The sequence below is a fragment of the Sminthopsis crassicaudata genome, chromosome 2 (assembly GCF_048593235.1).
Source record: "Sminthopsis crassicaudata isolate SCR6 chromosome 2, ASM4859323v1, whole genome shotgun sequence".
Lineage (NCBI taxonomy): Eukaryota > Metazoa > Chordata > Mammalia > Dasyuromorphia > Dasyuridae > Sminthopsis > Sminthopsis crassicaudata.
The window spans coordinates 145,549,407-145,572,543 of record NC_133618.1 but is presented as its reverse complement, the minus strand read 5'-3'; the positions used below and the strand labels follow the sequence as shown (position 1 = coordinate 145,572,543).

Below are 23,137 nucleotides of genomic sequence, written 5' to 3'. Positions count from 1 at the left end.
ATAACTGTGAGAGGTATACGATCTATTTTGTTTCAGCATTTTTTGTACTATGATCCTTAAAATTAAGGTCGCATATCAATTTTGAATGTGTTGTGGAATATGGTACAAAATGTTATTCTAAGCTTTATTTCTGCCAGACTGATTTCCAGTTTTCTTGAAATTGTAGTTCTTGAGTTTTGCAACAATGTTTCCTGGGGGTTTTCCTTGTGGGATGTGGGTAGAGTGACGTATAGATTTTTCAATGACTGTTTTGCCCTCTGGTCTTTGATGATCTTTTGAAGAATACTAATCAGGCTCTTTTTTTGGTCATGGGCATCAGATAGACCAATAATTTTAAAATTGTTTCTTCTGGATCTATTTTCCAAGGAGGAATTTTACATTTTCTTCCTTTTTTATTCATTCTTTTTAGTTTGTCTAATTCTTGATGTCTCATAGAGTCAGTTGCTTCCATTTGCCTGGTCCTGGTTTGTAATGTGTGATTTTTTTTAGTTAGCTTTTATATCTCTTTTTGCATTTTTATTATTTCTATTTTTCACAGTGTTGTTTTGTTCAGTGGATTTATTTATTTATTTATTTATTTTGCATTTGGCCAGTTGCATTTTTTAAGGCATTATTTTCTTCAGTACTTCCTTTTCCAAGTTGTTGATTCTCTCTTACATACCTCTTGTTTCTTTTCCTAATTTTTCTTCTATCTCTCTTATTTGTCTTTCAAAATACTTTATAAGTGCTTCTAAGAAGCTTCTTTGGTTGTCAGATCAATTCATATTACACTTTGAGATTTCCCATGTGGGCATTTCATCCTCTTCGGAGTTGGTGTTTTGGTTTTCCCATTTGCCATAGTAACCATGATTAAGATTCTTTTCTGTTTTTATTCATTTTTTTTCTTTCTTTCTTTTTTTCCTATTATATGACTTTTAAGGTCGAGCTGTGCTCCCGGGTACAAGGGCACTGCCCCAGGCTTCTTGTATCACCCTGAGCCTTAGCTTTGAGTGCAGGAGCCCCTTGTTTTTGATGTTTTGTTCACAGCAGGGATACCCTACATGGTTTCTCCAGACAACAACCTGGTTTCTGAGCCCGCAATTTCCCTTCTGTGGAAGGACTGGAGGCTGGCACATTGGTCTGCTTTTGAGTTGAGTCAGGACCAAGGATCTCAGTTTCTGATCTGCTGTGATGAAGATCCCCTCACTGGTTTTCCTGGATACCATGTGAATTGGGCTGAACACCTCTTTTACCCCTCTGATACTGAAGTCCTTTCTTGAAGTCCTTCTAATCTGTCTTGAGCTGGAGAGTGGTTTCATTCCAGTAGACTCTGATCAGAGCCTTGGTGCCATGTGGTTTTTGAGGGAAGGTGGAAAAACTCAAGCAGTTCCCTGGCTTCAATCTGCCATCTTGGGTCTCTCAGTTCCATTGTTTCTAATTCTCCCTTGTCTAGTTGTTTTTGTTGGTCTGTCTCTTTTATTTTATCCCAATACTATATGGTTTTTATGACTGCTGCTTTATACTATGGTTTAGTGTCTGTAAGTTCTTTTGCATCCCTAGTTTTTTTCATCAGTTCTCTTGATATTCTAGATCTTTGCTTATAAAAAATAATTTTGTTATTATTTTATTAAGTTCTATAAAACATCCATTTAGCAGTTTGATTGGCATAGTACCAAAAGTAATAAATTTGATAGTATTATCATTTTTATTATATTGGCACAACTCAGGTATGAACAATTGAGTATTGCTTCAGCTGTTATTCTTTATTTCTTTAAGAAACACTTTGTAATTGAATCTATACAAATATTTTGCATAGTTTGCTAGATTTGTTCCCAAAGAGTTTGAATTTTTGTAGTTATTTGGAATTGAATTTCCCTTTCTATTATTTTCTCTTGGGTTTTGTTATCATTATCATATTGCCATATAGTTAAGTTTTTATGGATTTATTTTCTAGCCTGCAACTTTGCTAAAGCTAATATCTCAATTATTATCTTTGTCAATTCTTTAGGATATTCTATGTTATCATATCATCAAGGTATAAGGATAGTTTTATCTTTTTAATGTGTATATGATTTTAATTTCTTCTTGCCTTCTTGCATCTCGAGAATGATATCAAAATAATGATTAAGAGAATGGACATCCTTAATTTACTCTTGCATCTATTTGGATATCCTCATTTCATCAGATGTTTATTTTTTATTTTATATATTCATTTCCTATGATATTAAAAAAATCACTCTATGCATATACTTTGCAATTAAAAACAATAATAAATTAGTAGTATTCTTAGTTAAAGGCATTTCCCCACATCTGTTGAGATAATCATGTGGTTTGAGATACTTTTATTTTTAATATATTTATTTTTGTTTCTTGTTTTACTAATTTTGCAACCCTTATGTAATCTCATTTGGTCATGGTGAATGATTTTTTTAGATAATTTTTTTAAGAGATAGGGGGGGGCAGCTAGGTGGTGCAGTGGATAGAGCAGCAGCCCTGAATTCAGGAGGACCCATGTTCAAATATGGTCTCAGACACTTCATACTTCCTAGCTGTGTGACCCTAGGCAAGTCATTTACCCCAGCCACAGGGAAAAAAAAGAAAGGGGAGAGAGAGAGAGAGAGAGAGAGAGAGAGAGAGAGAGAGAGAGAGAGAGAGAGAGAGAGAGAGAGAGAGAGAGAGAGAGAGAGAAAGAGAGAGAGAAAGAGAGAGAGAGAGAGACAGAGAGAGACAGAGAGAGAGAGAGAGAAAGAGAGAGAGAGAGAGAGAGAGAGAGAGAGAGAGAGAGAGAGAGAGAGAGAGAGAGAGAGAGAGAGAGAGAGAGAGAGAGAGAGAGAGAGAGAGAGAGAGAGAGAGAGAGAGAGACTAATCCAATAAGATTAGGGGCAGGAGGACAATTGAAAAATATTTTTTGAATTACCCATAGGAATAAAGATAAAAGGGGAATTTCTTGCCATACAGGACACAAATTGTAAACCTGTTAAAACAGTGCAACTAGTGACTTTTGAGTACTTCTTCTGCAAGTTTTCATTGCCTTCAACCAGGATTTCATTTATATAAGGAAATTCCTGAATGAGGCAACTTCTCTAATACTGTAAATAATAAATTCAGTTATCTATGTCACTAAGCAGTTAGGAGATTTGATCAGTCCTTTAATCAGTATATATCAAAGGCAGGTACCAGAACAGGTCTTCATGATTCTTAGTCCACGTCTATCTACTGTTATAGTTTATATTAAAAAAAAAAATTCTGTTGTTCCATACAAAAAAACCTGCTTGCATTCAAAAAAATTCATCATTAAAATACATATAAAAACTAAGAAATTTCCATGTGACAAAATAGGTATTTTATTTTATTATTAGTATATGCACCAGACATTTGCAAGAAAGGCAAATTAACCTCTCCTTCATCCTCAAACTCCTGAAGGGGAGTGAAAAGGGTGAGGGGATAGGGAGGTGGGGAGGATTGCTTATACATGATTAATGAATTCAAAGCCCTACTTTTTTTTTAATTGTATTTAGTTCATTATAATTTCCCCATTTACATGTAAAAAGATTAAACTCAGGTTTTTTCTTTTGTAGAAAATTTTTTTTATTTCATAAAATATTTTCAAATTACATATAAAAAATTTTAAGACATTTAAAAAAAATTATTCCAAATTCTCTCCCTTGCAGGCACTTTCTCACTATATGAGTGTAAGCAATATGATATCAGTTATATGTCTTCATATAACATATTTCCAAATTAGCCATGTTAAAAAAATTCACTCAGAAACAAGAAAAACAAAGAAAGTAAAAAATTATGCTTAAATCTGTACTCAGAATTCATCAGGACTCTTTCTGGATGTAGATAATTTTTCATGGTAAGTCCTTCAAAATTGTCTTGTATTATTGTCTTGATCAGAGTGGAAAAGTCTTACATAGATCATTATTATAATATTGTTGTTATTATAATATATAATGGTTTTCTAGTTTTGTTCACTTCACTTGGCACCAGTTCATATGTCTTAGGTTTTTTTGAAACCATCCTTCTTGCCATTTCTTATAGCACAGTACTATTTCATTGTAGTCATACTGTACAACTTGTTCAATGAAGCCTTTATCAGAGAAATTTTATGTAAAAATTTTCTCCCAGTTTCCTGTTTTTCTTCATATTTTGACTGGTAGTTTTGTTCATACAAAAGCTATTTAATTTCATCTGATCAAAATTATTCACTTTGCTTTCTGTAATCTTCTCTGTCCCTTGTTTGGTCATAAACTCTTCCCATATCCATAGATCTGACCGGTACATTTTCCATGTTCTTTTAATTTACTTCCTATCAGCCTTTATGTCTAAATTATGTATCTATTTTGAAATTATCTTAGTATACAGTGGAAGATATTGGTCTATGCTTAGTTTTTGCCTATCTTCTTTTCAGTTTTCCCAGTAATTTTTGTCAAATGATGAACTCACCCCCAATCTTAGATCTCTGGGTTTATTCAACACCTGAATATGACAGTCATTTACTACTGTGAATTATGGACCTAATCTATTCCACTAATCTGCTACTCTATTTCTTAGTCAGTACCAGATTGTTTTCCTGATTGCTACTTTGTTGTTTTTTTTTTTTTTCTTTTCTTTTTTATTATAGTTTTTTATTTACCAGATATATGCATGGGTAATTTTTCAGCATGGACAAATGCAAAACCTTTTGTTCCAATTTTTCCCCTCCATCCCCCCCACCCCCTCCCCCAGATGGCAGGTAGAGCAATACATGTTAAATATGTTAAAGTATATGTTAAATACAATATATGTATACATGTCCACACAGTTACTTTGCTGCACAAGAAGTATCGGACTTTGAAATAGTATATAATTAACCTGTGAAGGAAATCAAAAATGCAGGTGGACAAAAATATAGGGATTGGAATTGCTATGTTGTGGTCCACACTCATTTCCCAGAGTTCTTTCACTGAGTGTAGCTAGTTCTATTCATTATTGAACGAATGGAACTGATTTGGTTCATCTCATTGTTGAAGAGAGCCACGTCCATCAAAATTGATCAACATATAGTATTGTTGTTAAAGTATATAATGCTCTCCTGGTTCTGCTCATTTCACTCAGCATCACTTCATCAGTAAGCATCAATAAGTGTCTCCAGGCCTTTCTGAAATTATCCTGTTGGTCATTTCTTACAGAACAATAATATTCCCTAATATTCATATACCATGATTTATTCAGCCATTCTCCAACTGATGGGCATCCACTTAGTTTCCAGTTTCTGGCCACCACAAAGAGGGCTGCCACAAACATTTTTGCACATATAGGTCCCTTTCCCTTCTTTAAGATCTCTTTGGGATATAAGCCCAGTAGAAACACTGAATGACTCTATGGTTGCCCTCCCCCATACCACACATTTGAGCAACGTGTATTCATTAAATCCTAAAACAAGAAAGGAAGGAATCGAACCCTCCAAAATTGATTTCAAGTCAACCCCATAACTTTTATGACTTTCTCAAGAAGATCAAAAGGTATGCAGTTTGATAACTTTTTGAATATAGTTCCAAATTTCTCTCCAGAATGGCTGGATGTATTCACAATTCCACCAACAATGCATCAGTGTCCCAGTTTTCCCACATCCCCTCCAACATTCAGCATTATCTTTTCCTGTCATCTTAGCCAATCTGACAGGTGTATAGTGGTATCTCAGTTGTCTTAATGTGCATTTCTCTGATTAATATTTTTTCATATGGCTAGAAATAGTTTTAATTTCTTCATCTGAAAATTGTTCATATCCTTTGACCATTTATCAATTGGAGAATGGCTTGATTTCTTATAAATTAGAGTCAATTCTCTATATATCTTGAAAATGAGGCCTTTGTCAGAATCTTTGACTATAAAAATGTTTTCCCAGTTTATTGTTTCCCTTCCAATCTTGTCTGTGACGCTCTGTTTCTCTCTAAATTGTAATCCTTCTCTTGGGGGCAGGTTTCTTGGGGAGCTTCTGGAGGCAGCCTTAGTTTCAGTTCAGTTTAGTAATCCCAAAATGCAGCCAGGAGTTAAAGTTCTTTACTGTCTCTTTTCCAAATCTTATCTCCAGATCCTTTATTTTAGGGGTTCTCAAAACTATGGCCCACAGGCCAAATGCAGCCGGCTGAGTTATAGCAAATGGACTGAGGGGCAGAGACAGAGTGTGAGATTTTGTTTTTACTATAGTCCGGCCCTCCAGCAGTCTGAGGGAGAGTGAACTGGCCCCCTGTTTAAAAAAATTGCATATTTTCTCCTTCAAGTCTTGTCTCCTTCACTTGGGGCTCGGCTAGCTTTCTTAAAGGACTCTCTCTCTCTCTCTTTGGTTCCCAAGAGCTCTTGTCTGAGTGTCTCCAACCAGCATGAATGTTGAAGTGGGAATGAAATCTTGACTCCTTCTCCCTGAATCCTGGCTCCTTATATCCTCCCAAGAATGGGCTTGTGGGAACTCCTTAAAAGTATGCTCTCTTAAAGATGTGAAAGGTGTGAATTCTGAACTAGAGAACTGTTAAGTACCATGCTAAATTAGATAATTATATCCATTCCAGTGACTTAGCACCTTGTAAGAATCATAACACTTGTCTACATTAGTTTTGTTTGTACAAAAGCTTTTCAATTTGATATAATCAGAATTTTCTATTTTGTGATCAATAATGATCTCTAGTGCTTCTTTGGTCACAAATTCCTTCCTCCTCCACAGGTCTGAGAGGTAAACTATGTTCTTCTAATTTATTTATAATCTCATTCTTAATGCCTAAATCATGGACCCATTTTGATCTTAACATGGTGTATGGTGTTAAGCGTGGGTCAATGCCTAGTTTCTGTTGTACTAATTTCCAATTTTCCCAGCAGTTTTTGTCAAACAGTGAATTCTAATCCCCAAAATTAGGGTCTTTGGATATGATTGCCACTTTGTAAGATAGTTTGAAACCTGGTTTTGCTAGACTGCTCTTTCTTTTAACTTTTTTATAATTTATTCCCTTGATATTTCTGACCTTTTACTCTTCCACATGAATTTTGTTATTGCTTTTCTAGGTTTGTAAAATAGATTTTTGATAGTTTGATTGGTATAGCACTAAGTAAGTAAATTAATTTAGTCAGAGTTACACCTATTCTTTTAATGTGGAGAGAACTTACTCTTCTAAGGTGTGGTTTTTATTTCAAGTATAAAGTGTTACTAGGTGAAAGTAAAATGGCTGCCTACTTCAGCTTGCTCATTTTTGTGATTGTTACTGACTTAAGTTTATCAATCTATTACTTGTCTTCCTATGAATACTCTGCTTTCTGTTTTCTCTTTTTCTTATCTGTTTCATGTTTGATTTCTGAATCCTGAGCCAGTTTTTATTAGAAAAATCCAATTGAGTTTATAACCTCCCAATAGTTTTGATTTTCTCTCTTCCATGTTTTCTTTCCTACTTTCAATGTCACAATCTCCTTTCAAATAAGTACAACTAGCAAACATTTATAGCTCTTTGGTTTTAAAAGTATTTCAATCACATAATCAGAAACTTAAATTACTGCTTAAAGAGATAGCAGTTCTAAAATATTGACAGCTCAGTTTGAACCAGGAAAGCAGAGGAAAAACTATCCCAATTGGAATATGTGAAAGTCAGAGATAGACTGGGAAAAATAGAATGGATTTCCATTCCCAGGAGAGCACTAGAGAGAGCTTTCCCAAGTTACCATACCAAAAGACTACCAGTTTTCTATAATAGTCTGTAAACTATTCCTTTTATGCATTGCCTGCTTCCAGTACTAGTACTTTTAACCCCATCAGAGTAGCAGTGGTTAACCTCATACCAGAAAAGTTTAATTTAAGGATTCCAACTAAAGTTCTTTTCTGATGTCCAGTTTCCCCTTCTTTACTCCTATTCTATATAGTCTATATTCTATACTTCCAAGGCCACAATATTATCTTTTCCCATCAGAGTAAGAGTGAAAGGAAGGAGAATTTGGTTCTCTGTCACCCATCATCAAACCAGTAAAAAATAGAACATGATCCAGACAGGAAAAACAGTAAGCAACAGAACATGATCCAGACAAGAGTACCTTTGCTCCATTTAATACATCCTTGAACCTCACTGGCCCCTGGAATGATGCTACTCATTAAAATGGGGTAAAAAGCAACAAAGATTTTTTTTTGTTTTTTTGTTTTGTTGTTTTTTGCTGAGGCATTTGGGCTTAAGTGACTTGCCCAGGGTCACATTAGCAAAAGTGTTAAGTGTCTGAGGCTAGATTTGAACTCAGGTCCTCCTGACTTCAGGGCTGGTGCTCTATCCACTGCACCACCTAGCTGCCCAGACAAAGGTTTTTGCCATTATGATCCTTCAAATTCAGGAGGGATTTCATCTTTGCTGTTCCTCCCCCATAGCACACCATCTTCCAACTCCTGCTCCTGCCTAGAATGTTCTGCCTCCTCATCTTTCCCTCTTAACTTCCCTGGATTTTCAGGTAAAGTCCCACCTATTACAAGAATCTTTCTTAGTCCTTTTTAACCACAGTTCTTTCTCTCTGAGAGTATCTCCAGTGTATCTTGTACAAATCATATTTGGATGTTATCTCTAATAAACTATGAGCTCTTTTTTTCATTTTCTCTTCTTTTCTTTTTAACTTATAGAATTAAATAATAATTTCCATAAAATAGTATAATGAAAGAGATGATTGTACATGAAACTGCAGATCTACTATGCACTATTTACTGTTTCTTTCAAAAAGACAACAAAAATATCACAGAGATGGTTACTAATAGACACAAATAGATATGTGTGTGTGCACATGCACACACATATGTATATATGTAAAATTATTCTATACATACTTATATTTATCAATTATTTCTCTGGATGCAGATAGTATCTATTCTTAAAACAATATTGGTATTACTACATGCAGTGTTCTCTTGGTTCTAGTCATTTCACTTTTCATTGTTTCATGCAAGTTTTCTAAAATCATTGAACTCATCAATTTTTATGGTATAATAGTATTCCATCACAATCACAACTTGTTTAGCCATTTTCCAATTGATGGGCATCCATACCATTTCCAGTTCTTTGCCCCTCTATAAATTCTCTATAAAGAGAATTACTATAAACATTCTAGAATATATAAGTTCTTTTCCTTTCCCCCTAATCATTTTTGGAAATAGACCACGCAGTGGTATTGATGGATCAAAGGGTATAAGTAGTTTAATAACTCATTGGGCATAATTCCAGAAAACTCTCCAAAATGGTTGGATCATTTCATAATTCCACCATGTCATCTTAGTAAAAGAAAAGGCTTTCCTTTTCTTTATATACTCAGTATTAGCATAGAGCATAGGACATAGTAAGTGCTTAATTAATGCTTAATGACTTCTTGATTTGATCTACAGATGAGACTTTTCATAGTTTTCTGTTTCCTGGTTATATTATACTTTTACCAACATTATTATCCTATATGCTTAACTTTTTCTTTTGAGTTTCTAAGATAGAATTAGTAAGTGATACTCTTAGTGAAATGTCTTATAATTCACCTTTTCCCCAGTTTTCTGTTGGAAGAAAGTAATGAAATACATATTTATATAATATCTACTATGTGCCATGTTTTATATTAAGTATTTGTTATACTTTTGATTTTCACATTAACCTTGAAAGGCAAGAGCCCTTATCCTCATTTCATAGTTCAGAAAACTGAAGTTCAGGGTCATTGAGGCTAGATTTGAACTTGTCTTCCTGACCTACTGTACCACCAGTTACATACTACAACTATGTAGAAAATATTCTTGGTTGTTGCCACTGCCCCATCAAGGCTCAGAAAGACCATGGGGGGTTATGAACCTGTACAGAGCTTCTAGGAGGTAGTATATATTAGTTATTATCCAGGATGATAATTAAAAAATGCTTTTCATGGATATATTAAGAAATAAATTCTAAAATAATCTGTTTGTCAGTTCAGTAGAGTGTGTTTAGTTTTTAAATCATTTGTTATGTGCAACAGTGATTCCCAGGAAAATAAACTAGTATGTTTTGGTTGATCCATGACATATCACAAGGACTTTGGATCATCTGTTTTTAAAATAAAACAATGAAAGTAATTTATTGAGTTATTTAATGTATGAAATTATGTTAATTGGAAATAATGCATCCATTTGAATTGCACCCCCACTGTTTATAATTCGTAATATAGTTTATTATTGTTCCTCTATAGTAAAAGATGGTATATCAAAAAAGCAAATTAATATTTAATATAAACATAAATTAATGTTTTGACAGCTTGTTGATCAATTAAAATAAGATACCTAAAATATATGTATTTGACTTTCAAGCAACCAAATATAACATTTTTGTAGTTCAAGTTTGTGGATTTGTAAGATGGTGTACTGCCTAAAGAGAAAATATTAGGTAAATTTATTTTGAAAATAGAAATGCATGTATAACCAATACCATCACCCCTACAGATTGTTAGTATTTGACTAAAAAATAATCAGGGAAAAAGTAAAATCCAATATTAATGTATAAATGACTGACTTGTCACTAAAATATTATTCTCTCTTATGCTTTTTCAGGAATGGGGTGTTTTTGGGGAGCAGAGCGTAAATTTTGGGACTTGAAGGGAGTATATTCTACTCAAGTTGGCTATGCTGGAGGCTACACTTCAAACCCAACTTATAAAGAGGTCTGCTCAGGTAGGAAAATTTTGCTTTCTGGATCACAAAGGTAATATATAGTTGAGATAGATAACTTTTCTTTTTTCCCCTCAATATATGTATACATATTTATATAGTTATTTTGCTGCAAAAGAAATATCAGATCGAGAAGAAAGGAAAAGAAAAACTGAGAAAGAAAATATAATGCAAGCAAATAACAACAGAGAAAGTGAGAATGTTATGTTGTGTTCCACCCTCTGTTCCCATGGTTCTCTTTCTAAGTGTATATGGCTCTCTTCATCACAATTAGAACTGCTTTGAATCCTCTCATTGTTGTTGTTGTTGTTGTTTTTTTAATAGCTTCTTATTTACAAGATATATGCATAGGTAATTTTTCAGCATTGACAATTGCAAAACCTTTTATCCAACTTTTCCCCTCCTTCCGCCCTCCCCTTCACCCTGGTGGCAGGTTAACCAATACATGTTAACTATGTTAAAGTATAAGTTAAATACAATATATGTATACATATCCATACAGTTATTTTGCTGTACAAAAAGAATTGGGCTGTGAAATAGTGTACAATTAGCCTGTGAAGGAAATCAGAAATGCAGGTGGACAAAAATAGAGGGAATCCTCTCATTGTTAAGGAGAGCCACATCCATCAGAATTGATTGTTGTATAATATTGTTGTTGCCATGTATAATGATCTCCTGGTTCTGCTCATTTCTTTTAGCATTGGTTCATGTAAGTCTCTCCAGGCCTCTCTGAAATCATCCTGCTGGTCATTTCTTACAGAACAGTAATATTCCATAGTATTCTTATATTATTCATAATTTATTAATAAAAATTCATAATTTATTTAGCCATCTCCATTTGATGGGCATGTAGATACCTTTTCTGTACTGCTTACACAACTCACAAAGCTCATTGCACCCTCTCTCTGCTGGCTCACTCATTGTAACTACCTTTCATGTTGACAGGTCTGGGTTCCCAGAGAAGTTGCATCACCAAGTAGTTTCAATCATATTTGTTCAAGCTATTAAGACTAACATTCTTAAGTTAATACTACAGCTCCTGAACTCCTATTGGTGTAGTTCAATTTTCACAAAACTACCATTCACAATAATGATATCTCTGAAATATAACCATTTAGTTAACCATATAGCAGAAGAAATAATAACATAATAATAAAGTAAAGCAGATATAGGAATAATAAATATGTTGCAATCCATACACAAACCTGAGTCACATTCTTCTACCAGTGTATTCAGTATCTGTGAGAGTGAATCAGTACACACTTATGGAAACACAGCAGCAAATTAATCATATGAATGAGGAAAATCCATGAGCGAGGTTATCTCATAACTCCTCTCTGTATCTCACATATTGTCTGTAATATTTTCTTGATGAAGTACCTTGTGTGTTGAATAGATCTATCCACTGCTAAGATGAGCTGTGCAGTGCTGTGATTGACTAACAGTTCATTGAGCATAATGTTCCAGCTAAAATAATGGCATTTTTTTCACACCTCAATAATAGCACAATAATCCTCTGCATAGTCTCCTTACTTAAGGCAGTAAAACAAAGTTGAGCAAAACCATATGCTGTAATAACTGTGACTGACAAGAGTATTCTCTGCCAGTCCATATGTTTAGTCTAATTCTATTTAGAGAAAAGAGTTGTATTTCAAATCAATCATTGGATACCAATATTGATTTTCCAAAATCATAGGCACCATATTACCTCTAGAGTCAAATGTATGCCATTCAAAGGCCTTCGTAACCTAAACTTTTTGGATCTTTCAAGTCTTCAGACACTGTACTCTCTAGCACACCCTATCCCATCTAGCCACTCTGGCCTGTTTGATGTTCTTCAAGCAAATTCCCCTATCTGTGCCTTTTTGCTGGGTTAATATTAACAGAGCCTGTTAATATTTTTTCTCCTCACCTCTGCTTTTGGTTTCCCTAGATTCCTTCCAGATTCATCTCAAAATCCCAGCTTCTTCAGAAATTCTATCTCAGTCCTCCCAATTAGTGTTATCTTCCCATAAGGGAAAATCTTCCATCTACTAAATATATATCTAGTCATTTTTATGTTTGTTTCTCTCAGTAGAATGTTAACTTCTTGAGTCTATGGAACATTTTTACCTTTATTTCTTTCTTGGCACTTAGCATGTACTCAGTATATAGTTATCTTTTATAATAAAGAGTTTTCTTTATGTATCTACTTGCATATACATTTTAAATTATTTTAATATCCTTATTCTGATTATAATATGTTCTGTGGAAATTTACATTTGTATTTCTAATTTTGGAATCATATGCATTTATGTTTGCATATTTTGTTGTTTAATCATTTTTCTATTGTAGCTGACTCTTTAAGACATCATTTGGGCGGTTTCTTAGTAAAGTATTGGAGTGGTTTGCAATTTCCTCTTCCACTTAATTTTATAGTTGAAGAAACTGAGGCAGAGTTAAGGGACTTGCCCAAGGTCACACAGTTAGGAACTGTCTGAGGCCAGATTTGGAAAACTTAGGAAAAAGATTTTTGATTGCAAGCTTGGTGTGCTGTTCTCTGTGCCACCCAGCTGGCCTATATATAAACATAACATGTAACTATATCTATTTATATATCTTTGGAGACATATTTGTATAGATCTGTAAATGGTCATGTATCTATATTTATATTATATATCTGTGTGTACCTTTTTTTTTTTTTAATCCTTGTGAAAGTTAAGCAGTTTCATGGATTGTGGATGTGTTCATTTCTGTGCTTATGAATGAATTTAAAAGAGGATATTTATATGTGTATAAATATATTATTGGCCACCCAAGTTAAAATCTTAATCTTACTTGATAATTCCTTCTCCTTGCCTTCCTCTATTTTGTCAAATTTGTCTATTTGAACTAAAAAATCACAGAATCTAAGAATTTTGGAATTAGTAGAGAATTCAGCAATTATATATGCTAACCCATACTTGAAAATGAATCCTCTATACAATACATCTCAAAGATATTTATCCATGTTTTACATAAAGATTTCTAGCAAGAGGGAATCCTTTATCTCTTAAGCCCATTCTACTTTTGGAATGCTCTGGTTATTGGCTGTTCTCTTGGCCTGGAGCCTACCTACATCTTCTCCTTAGGCCAAATAGAATAAATCTACTCATTATCCTCTGACATGAAAACCCTTTCCTATCTCCCTTCCTAATCCCAATCTCTTCTCCTGTCTAAACAGTCCCAATTCCTTCAACTGATCCTATATGGCATGAACACTAGGCTCTTCACCATTCTTGTTGCTCCAGTCAGGGTGCTCTCCAGCTTATCAACATCCTTCCCAACAAGAGCTATGCAGAACAGAACTCAGTATTCCATTTTTCTTTGACTACAATATCTGCCTTATTCCTGGAAGTTATGCCTGTCATAAGCTTTCATAAATTAGTTTTCTGGGCTGATGGATCATCTTGCTGACTTACTGAGTTTATAATGTACCAACTTATTATAAAAATTGCTCATCATATCTCCACCCATCTTGTACGTGTTAAGTAGATTTTTTGAATGTGAGTAAAAGACTTTACATTTAGCTCTATTAAATTTTATTTAGCCAGTTGGTCCTATATCTAGATCCTTCAGGAATTTAATTTTATCATAGATAAATAGATAGATAGATTTTATCATGATAGCTTTTCTCCTAAGCTTTGTGTCATTTACAGAGTTGATAAGCATGCCTCTCCTTGCCTTTAGTAAAGTGATTGATAAGAGATTTTTAAACACAGAGAGGCTTGCACAGATCCTGGAATTTTTCCCTGGATACTTTCCTTCCCAGCTGAGATCACTGTCTAAATGAATTGTTTTTTAATTAAGCTTTTCAACAAGTTCAAAATCTAGTTGTTTTTCACTTGCTTCACGTGATTTACTTTTTATGACTCCATTTAGGATTTTCTTGTCAAAGATACCTGCATGGTTGCCATTTCCTTCTCTAAGTCATATTACAGATGAGGAAACTGAGGCAAACAGGATTAAGTGACTTGTCCAGAGTCACACAGCTAGTGTATCTGAGGCCAGATTTTAACTCAAGAAGGCTTCAAGCTCTTTATTTACTATATCACCCTATTTAGTTGCTTCAAGTTTTATTTACTATATCACCTAGATACTTTATTTAGTTGCTTTTGTTTTTTTCTATAAGAATAGTTAAAAGATTTATCAAATGCTTTCTTCCCTCAGCCCTCAGCCAGGTGTGGCTCCCTATCCTTTTCCAGTGATAGATAATGGGGCAAAGAAAGAATCAGAGTATCTATAAACATCAAATTATTTGTACTTTAAATATGAGATACTTGTACATTCGCTATTGAGTGGCATACAACAACTGAAGCAACTAAATTGTATCAATCTTGGTAATCTCACTTAAGCTAGAAGAGAAAAGAAAGTTCTCTACAAAGAGATAAATAGAGGAGTTGATTTGGTTCTGTATATTTTGTCCAAAATTAACAAGAAAGATAATTTTTATGCCATTTTAAGCATCTCTTGTTGTAATAATCATAATAAATATTTACAAAAAGATAACCATAAGAATAAGTCCCAATTATGTGCAAATATCTATTACAAAAGTTGAAGAGATGAAGAAATTCTACAAAGAACTCAATAAGTTCCTTCAGATTATCTTAACATAATTAAATACTTGACTTCAATGTAAAAAATGGTTGTAACTGAAGGTAATAACAATTGTTATAAAGTGTAGTCAAAGAATAATCAGAAGAAAAAAAGGTTTATACAGAAGCCTAATTGCTATATTGTGTGAATACTTTTTTTGGAAAAAAAGAATTAGATTATGTTAGACATGGGGACCACCAATAACCTAATTAAAATTATATTTTAATGGTCAAAAATAGCTTACTGATGTGAAATCATTCTTAAATTGATTGTGTATAGTCAGACCATGAACTTAATAGAACAGTCAGTCAGTGCGCTTTTATAATAATAGCTTTTTAATTTTCAAAATACCTGCAAAGATAGTTTTCAATATTCATTCTGACAAAACCTTGTGTTTCACATTTTTCTCCCCCCTTTATTTTCTTCTCTCCCCTAGACAGCAAATAATCCAATATAGGTTAAATATATGCAATTCTTTGAATATATTTCCACATTTATCATGCTGCACAAGAAAAAACAGATTCAAAAAGAAAAAAATAAGGGAAAAAAGGCAAACAAACAGCAACAAAAAGATGAAAATACTATGTTGTGGTCCACCTCAGTCCTCATCATTCTCTCTCTAGATTGGCTCTCTCAGATGGCTCTCTCCATCACAAGTCTGTTGGAATTGGCCTGAATCCCCTTATTGGTCAATGAATTTTTATTATGTGCTTATACCTATCAATTATTTTGCTAAGTTCTAGGGACACAGATACCAAAAATATAATAGTTATTGACCTCAAGGATTTTATATTCTATTAGGGGAAATAATGCATCTAAAAATAAATATATACAAAATTAATACAAACTAGGGTTTTGTGGTTTTGTTTTTTTTAAATAATGGAGAAAGAGGAATGACTAGCAACTAAAGGTACCAGGAAAGACCTCAAATACAAGAACGTACTTGAGCTGAGCTTTGAATGAAGGAGGGATTCTAAGAGGTAATGATGAGGAAGAAGAAAATTCCAGGCTTAGGAGATGATGAGGAAGTATGTTTGAAGAGAGGCCTTGAGAAAAGAGTTTGAGTGTCCTGTGTGAGTGAGAACAAGAGGACTAGTTTGCTAGGATGCTGGATTGTGAGAAAGAAAGTAAATCATAATAAGGATAAAAAGATAGGTTGGACCCAGATTGTATAGGATTTTACATGTCAAACAGAGAAGTTAGCATTTGAATCTGGAAGAAACAGGGATCCATGTAGAATCCCTAGAGTGGGAATGTGTCATAATCACATCTGTGCCTCAGAAATATTGATCTGGCAATGGAATGGAAGATGGACCATAAAAAAAGATAAAAAATTTAATGTAAATGAAAGAATAAAATTAAGAAAAAGATATGCTTTACAATCATAACAATTATAGCTATTTAAACAAGTTATTGGTGCTGACAAATAGGAAATGGGCAGAGAAACTAACACCAACTTTTACTGAAAGCTGTTTCCTAAAGAATTTTCAACTGTGTTGAGAAACTGCCATTAAAAGAGAAAGAAAAATTCTAGAAACACTGAGCCATCAAATATTTGTTCATTTTGTCAAGCAGGGACATAAAAAAGCTGAAGGCATCAATTCTTTGATGTTTAAAATGATTGCTTGGCTCTTTTGTTAATTATCTACTTTTATTTCATATTATTGATGTTGATGCTGAGTCATGTCTGACTTTTTGTGACCCTGTTTGGGATTTTCTTGGCAAAGATACTGGAGTAGTTTGCCATTTCTTCTTTGACTCACTTTACAAATGAGGAAACTGAGGCAGACAAGGTTAAGTGACTTGCCTAGGGTTACATAATAATAGGTATTTGAATTAAGGAAGATGATGAACATTTCTGGCACTGTCCTTTGTACCAACTAGCTGCTCTTTATTATTTCTTCAAAATTTTACATTCCATCTATCTGAACTAGTAGAGGAGATCCTCAATGAGATAACTCAACTCAACTCAACTGTATATTCCATCTCACATCTCTGTATTTTCCCCTGCTTATCATATATGCTTGGAATAGAACCAGTCCTAATTCTTGCCTCTCAGGATTCTTGTCTTCCAGATTCAACTCAGATACTGTATTTCCTTTTCATAGCCTTCTCTGCTCTGCTTAGTAATTAGCACTCTTTCCCATCTAATATTACATTTGCTCATATATATTCATGATGTATTACTTGTCTCTTGAAGACGATTATTTCCTTGAGGTCAGGCATTGATTTGTTTTTGTCTTTGTATACTAGCATTTGTCATTTTGTCTTACTGTTATTGATAGGTATAGGATAGTATTTGTTTAGTTGAAGTACATAGAATTGTAGTTATTTCTGCAAAACGGCAAATCTTAAAAATTGAGTGGTTATTTATAATCAATCGTCAACTTTTGTGATATCTCCAAGAAAGGTGTGCCAGTCAAAAATGCTAGTGTTGATATATTGAACCAATAAGAAATAGGGGATTAAGTTCCCACAACCACCAAAAAACTCATCTTTCCCTAGAACGTGCTGAACGAAACATTAATTCTGATAATATATACTTTTCCTAACACAGTGACCATGAAATAATCCATAAAATGCAGTACACAAAATAAAATTGGTAAAATGCAAAATCTTTTTCTTGTTAGTACTTTACTTCTCTAAAATGTAATCTTCTGTTGTTGGGATTTTCTTGGGGTCTCTGGAGGTAGCCTTAGTTTCAGTTCAGGAATCACCCTAAATGCAGCCAGGGATTAAAGTCCAAATCCTTTATTGTCTCTTTCCAAGCCTTGTCTACTTTCCTGTGGCCCAGTTAGCTTTCTTAGAGACCTTCTGTAGTTTTGGTTCCTAGAGCTTGAGCTCTGGCTTCTGAATCTCCCAGACTGAATCTTGGTTGAGCTCCTAGTTTATATATTCTCTCTTAAAGGTGTGAATATTGTAGAACTCTAATAAGTACTAAGTACATGTACTTAAGCACCATGCTAAATAATCATTTTCTCTATAAATTCCACTGACTTTAGCACCTTGTTTCAATCCTTTGTTTCAAGTTCAGAGTTCTGGCCCATAACATCTCTTGCTTTCTTTTGTTTTTAGAACATAGGTGGTTATGATCTCCCTGACTTCTCAAGGAGGTGAGAATTCCAAAAGAGGAGGTGATCATGCTCTCCCTGACATCTCAGGAAGGGAGACAAAAACACCAAAGGAAATGGGAAATCAAATCAGATTAGCAGATTTCTGAAGGAACTCACTCTTAACAGGTATACATAAATCCATCAATATTACATAATAATTACATAATTACATGAATTACATAAGCACATACCAATATAACACAGGCTAGTAGTGATATGACAAATAACATGAACCAACATGAGGATTTATACATATCCATAAGTCCTAGAAATAATCCAAAAGGAAATATTGTCCATTATTTCATGTGCCAGGAATCCAATAATTCCTGCAAGTTTTGAAGTCCTGCAATAGTCTCATCTTGTGTTAAGAATGCAATGATTCCTGCAGATTTTGTTCTTAGGTCTTCTTTGTTTTGAGGATTTTCTCTTTTTTCTGTCTCTCTCTGAAGGACAAGGTGAATATGGCTCATTGGCATCCATCTGATTCCTTCTCCATCTGTAGAAATACAAGCAAACCTTCTTCCCCAAGCAGTTAACCTATCTGGCCCCTTCTATTTACCACTTTGTAAATCTCTCCTCATCATCTAATAATTACATTAGAGCTGCTTGCACTGGACACTGCCCTTCTGTTGGGTTAAAAAAGCTTGTATTCTCCCCAATTGTAATCCCTTTCTGCCATGTGATTGCTTTTCAACATCACATCAGAGTCCTGAACATCTAAAGGTGTAACCTCAGCTGCCACCATGCCCCATCTGTCTTTTTATTGATATCTTGGAGCTGGGACCCACCTCTCATTTCTCTGGGTAAATCTACATTCTGAGGCCCAGTGGAAGCTCTTGTGGAATTTTGGACATAGGGTTTTGGGTCTTCTCCCAGCCTGTCTTCTCACTCTTATCTCCATATCTACACTGGGCTCTCAGATATCCTATTTTTCCACGTTGAAAACATTGACGATTTTCTCTAGAAGTCCCTTGCCAAAAGGGACCCTGTCTTCCCATGTTCATCATAGTCTGGGTATAATAAGCATTTGTGCCCACTGTGGCACAATGTCTTATGATCTCCTCTAAAGGAGCATCTTTGTGTAGTCCCCAGATAATTCTTCTTCAAATCTCATTAGCATTTTCCTTAGCCAGATGTCTGGTCATTAGTTCTGTAGCTGCATTTTCTCCAATGGTTCTTGTGACACCTGTTTGCAAACATCCCACAAAATCCGCAAAGGGTTCATTGGGACCTTGCTCTATTTTTGTGAAGACTTCCCCTCGATCTTTTCCTGGAAGGATACCCCAAGCTTTTATAGCAGCAGTAGCAATTTGTTCATAAACTCCTATGGAGTAATTACTCTGTGCTGCATTCTCTGCATACTGACCTTCACCTGCTAGTTGGTCAAAGGTGATTTGTATGTTAACTCCAGTTTACTTACTGGGTTTGACTTGAATCCTACATAATTCATGATACTCCGAAAGCCACAACAAGTTTTGTCCAAGTCCTAACATGTCCTTGCTATGAATTTTCAATCAACTGGGGGTTAAAATTTCATAAGCCAAATTCTCTAGTAACATCTTAAAATAAGATGATGTAGCTCCATAAAGAGTGCAATCTTTTTTCAAATCCTTAATTTTTTCCAAATCAAAAATAGTGTATCTTCTCCTTTTTTAACCTGAAGAGTCAGCTCTTCAATTACAGAGTATGTATGTATTTTTAAATCAGATATATTCTGTCCTTCATGTTTTACCTTAACCAATGCTTTTTGTAATCTTGTCATAGGCTGTTTCATAGGTGGTGCTGATTGTGTTGCTGCCTCTCTCCTTCATCTTTCTCCCTTCACCCATGAAGGGCTAATTGAGGGAAGTAAGTCAGGGGATGGGGAATGCCCCAATTTCCCCTGCTGTGAAGTAGCACACTCAGAATTGTACTTAACTCCATTCTTATCTGATTCTTCATCCTTTTCACCTAGTTTATTTGGCTTCTCCTCCTTGTGCTCTTTTTTTTTCCCCTTATTCTATAAATTGTATAATTTCCTAAAGCCAGTTGTATTAAGTTATATGTATTAAGTGTGTCTTTGGAAATTGAGTCAGGTCCATTATCCAATTGTAGAATTGACATAGTTGCTCTCCTGCTAATTTCCACTCCTCCTGATCCAATTATTTTTCCTTAGAGAACCAAGGAAATGTGTACTGTACAGTTTCTAAAAGTTCAGTGATCTGCTTCCAAATTATAATCAAACCTTGGCTTTTCATAAGTCTGACAATACTCTCTACACATTTCCCTTGGATTGGAAAAGAAGGCTGTTTTCTAAATAACTGTCCTATTTTAGCTGAATTACTACTTTAGCCATTTAACAAAGTTTCTTTGTCTGTTTTTGTACTCACCCTAATTTCTGGGTTGAAGACACTTTTCCACGGAAATCAGAATCATGTCTGTCCCATGTTCAGACATCAAAATGTAATATTCTTGTCTAAAATGTCATGTTCTCTGGGATCAGGTTTCTTGGGGGGCTTATGGGAGCAGCCTTCGTTTCAGTTCAGTAATCACCACATGAGTAGCCAGGTGTTAAAGTCCAAATCCTTTATTATCTCTTTCCAAGTCTTGTCTCCTTTCCTGCGGCCCAGTTAGCTTTCTTAGAGGCCTTCTATAGTCTTGGTTCCGAGAGCTTGAGCCCTGGCGTCTGAATCTCCCCGACTGAATCCTGGTTGAGGATCCTAGCTTATATATGCTCTCTTAAAGATGTGAATCTTGTAGAACTCTAGTAAGTATTAAGTACATGTACTGAACTAGAGAACTGTTAAGCACCATGCTAAATAATTGTTGTCTCTATCAATTCCACTGACTTAGAACCTTGTTTCAATCCTTTGTTTCAAGTTTAGAGTTCTGGCCCATAACACTTTATTTCTATTTTGTGTATATAATGAGTCATAAAGTCGTTAATCAAATTTGCCACCATTGTGACTACAGGCATTCCTGAGCAAAGTTCAGCTAATACTTTATTTTCTCACTAAACCACAACACTGATTTTGTATGCTTCGGCTTAGAACCCAAAGGACTTGCACTAGGCTTTGGGGCATAATAACACAAAATTTGAGTTTTAAAAGCAAACATTGAAAATATGCAATGAATACACTGAGAGCTCTTTACAGTGGTAGTGGGATTAAGACCAGAAAAGCGCCCAGTAGGATACCAACCACTCAACAAATATGCATGCATTGTTCCTCTCATTTTTTTCTACTGGGCATAGATGCAAATGTGAGGATTGCTAACTCAAAAGTAAAAATGATGTTACTAATAAAATCATGGGAATACTTGAAGTTGTGAAAGTTAAATGGGAGAATGTTGAGGATCAACTGTATACTAGTTTAATATCTTCCTTTTATCCCATAAATTCCTGAAGTTCCATGACACTGTTCTCACAGAATGGAGACCCTTTGCATGATTTTTGTTTTTTTGCCTTATTTTGGAAATGTGTCATAAGTTCCCAGGAAATTACTTCTATCATCTTTTTTTCTTTTTTCTGGCTTGGTTTCCTCTTAATCCTTACCTGACCCAGTCCTTGATAGCTTTTCCTTATAGCTATGAGAAAAGGAGGGTAACAGTAATTAGTTGAGAAATATTTCCTTCCTATCCAGAGACTCCTTAGCACCATGAAACAGAAGACAATTCTTATGTTAATAACTGATAATGTCAATATGCTGCTATCAATATGCTTCTTTGCTCTCTACTCCCATTCATCACAAACCAGACTTTAATAAAAATTTTAAAAGGGTCATATAACAACATGACTATTGTAGTTGTGCTAAAACTAGACTGAATCTAAGTATTAGCTGTGCTTCAAGGTGCAGGATATTGAATGTCTTATATTGATAACAATTCCCCAGATTTATCTCCTGGCAAGAATTAATGAAGCCTTATTTCCATAAACAACAATTTCAATGAGAACTTATTTGAGCTTTAAAACCAAAGGGAGCTGTATATTAGTGAGATCATTAATTAATACTTGGAGTTAGAATTTGTTTTCAGTAATATGGCACCCATACTTGTTACAGTTATTGTAGTTACAATTTAAGACTGGAATAGTACTTCACTAGAAGGGAGTTCACAGTTTTCATGGAGGAAGAATACGGTTTGGGTACAGCTCTATCCTGCACCATTATAATCTGCAGAGATGGGGGCTAGATGAATGCATGAAAAGCATGATGAAAATTGAAGGGATTTACTTTCCCAAATATTGGAACTTTAGGGAGATATAACTACTGGAAAGCAAAGGGAGTTCACAAGACAGATTTGGCCTTAGAGACTTTAGTTTTGCTTTTTATCTTAACAGGAATAAATGTAGAGTCAGGACATAGGAGCCAATCTCTCATTTTTGCATATGTAGTTTGAGAAGCATATATATGTATATGATATTCAGTGTGAGACGTTTGGTGAGCAAGACTAGGCCTGGATATATAGATCTTGGAACATTCTACATTGAGAAAATAATTAAACCCATCACACCAAATGAAATAATAGAAAGGGAAAGAAGATAATCCAAAACAGAACTTTTGGAGAGCCTTTGGATAGTTTTAATGGACATCACAGATATGAGCATTCTGCAAATAAAGTTGGGAAAGAAATATAGGAGAGAAAACCAAAATTGAGTAGTGTCAAAAAAAATCCCCTAAAATCCAGAGAAGTGAGCTTTTGGGCAGAAAACATAACCAGATGTTGCAGAGAAGTGAAGAAAGATAAAGTCTAAAAAATACCATTTAATTTGTCCAATAATTGATCATTGGTA

The 23,137-nt window shown here is 34.5% G+C and overlaps 1 protein-coding gene across 4 annotated transcripts in view; it reads left to right on the top strand.

The window, feature by feature from the left end:
* Positions 1-23,137, top strand: part of MSRA (methionine sulfoxide reductase A) — a 526,139-nt gene that overhangs the window by 256,592 nt on the left and 246,410 nt on the right. For all 4 annotated transcript variants that reach the window (XM_074287550.1, XM_074287549.1, XM_074287551.1 and 1 more), the window contains one exon: positions 10,526-10,645. In XM_074287550.1, the coding sequence (XP_074143651.1) occupies positions 10,526-10,645 (120 nt within the window). The remainder of the gene's footprint in view (positions 1-10,525; positions 10,646-23,137) is intronic.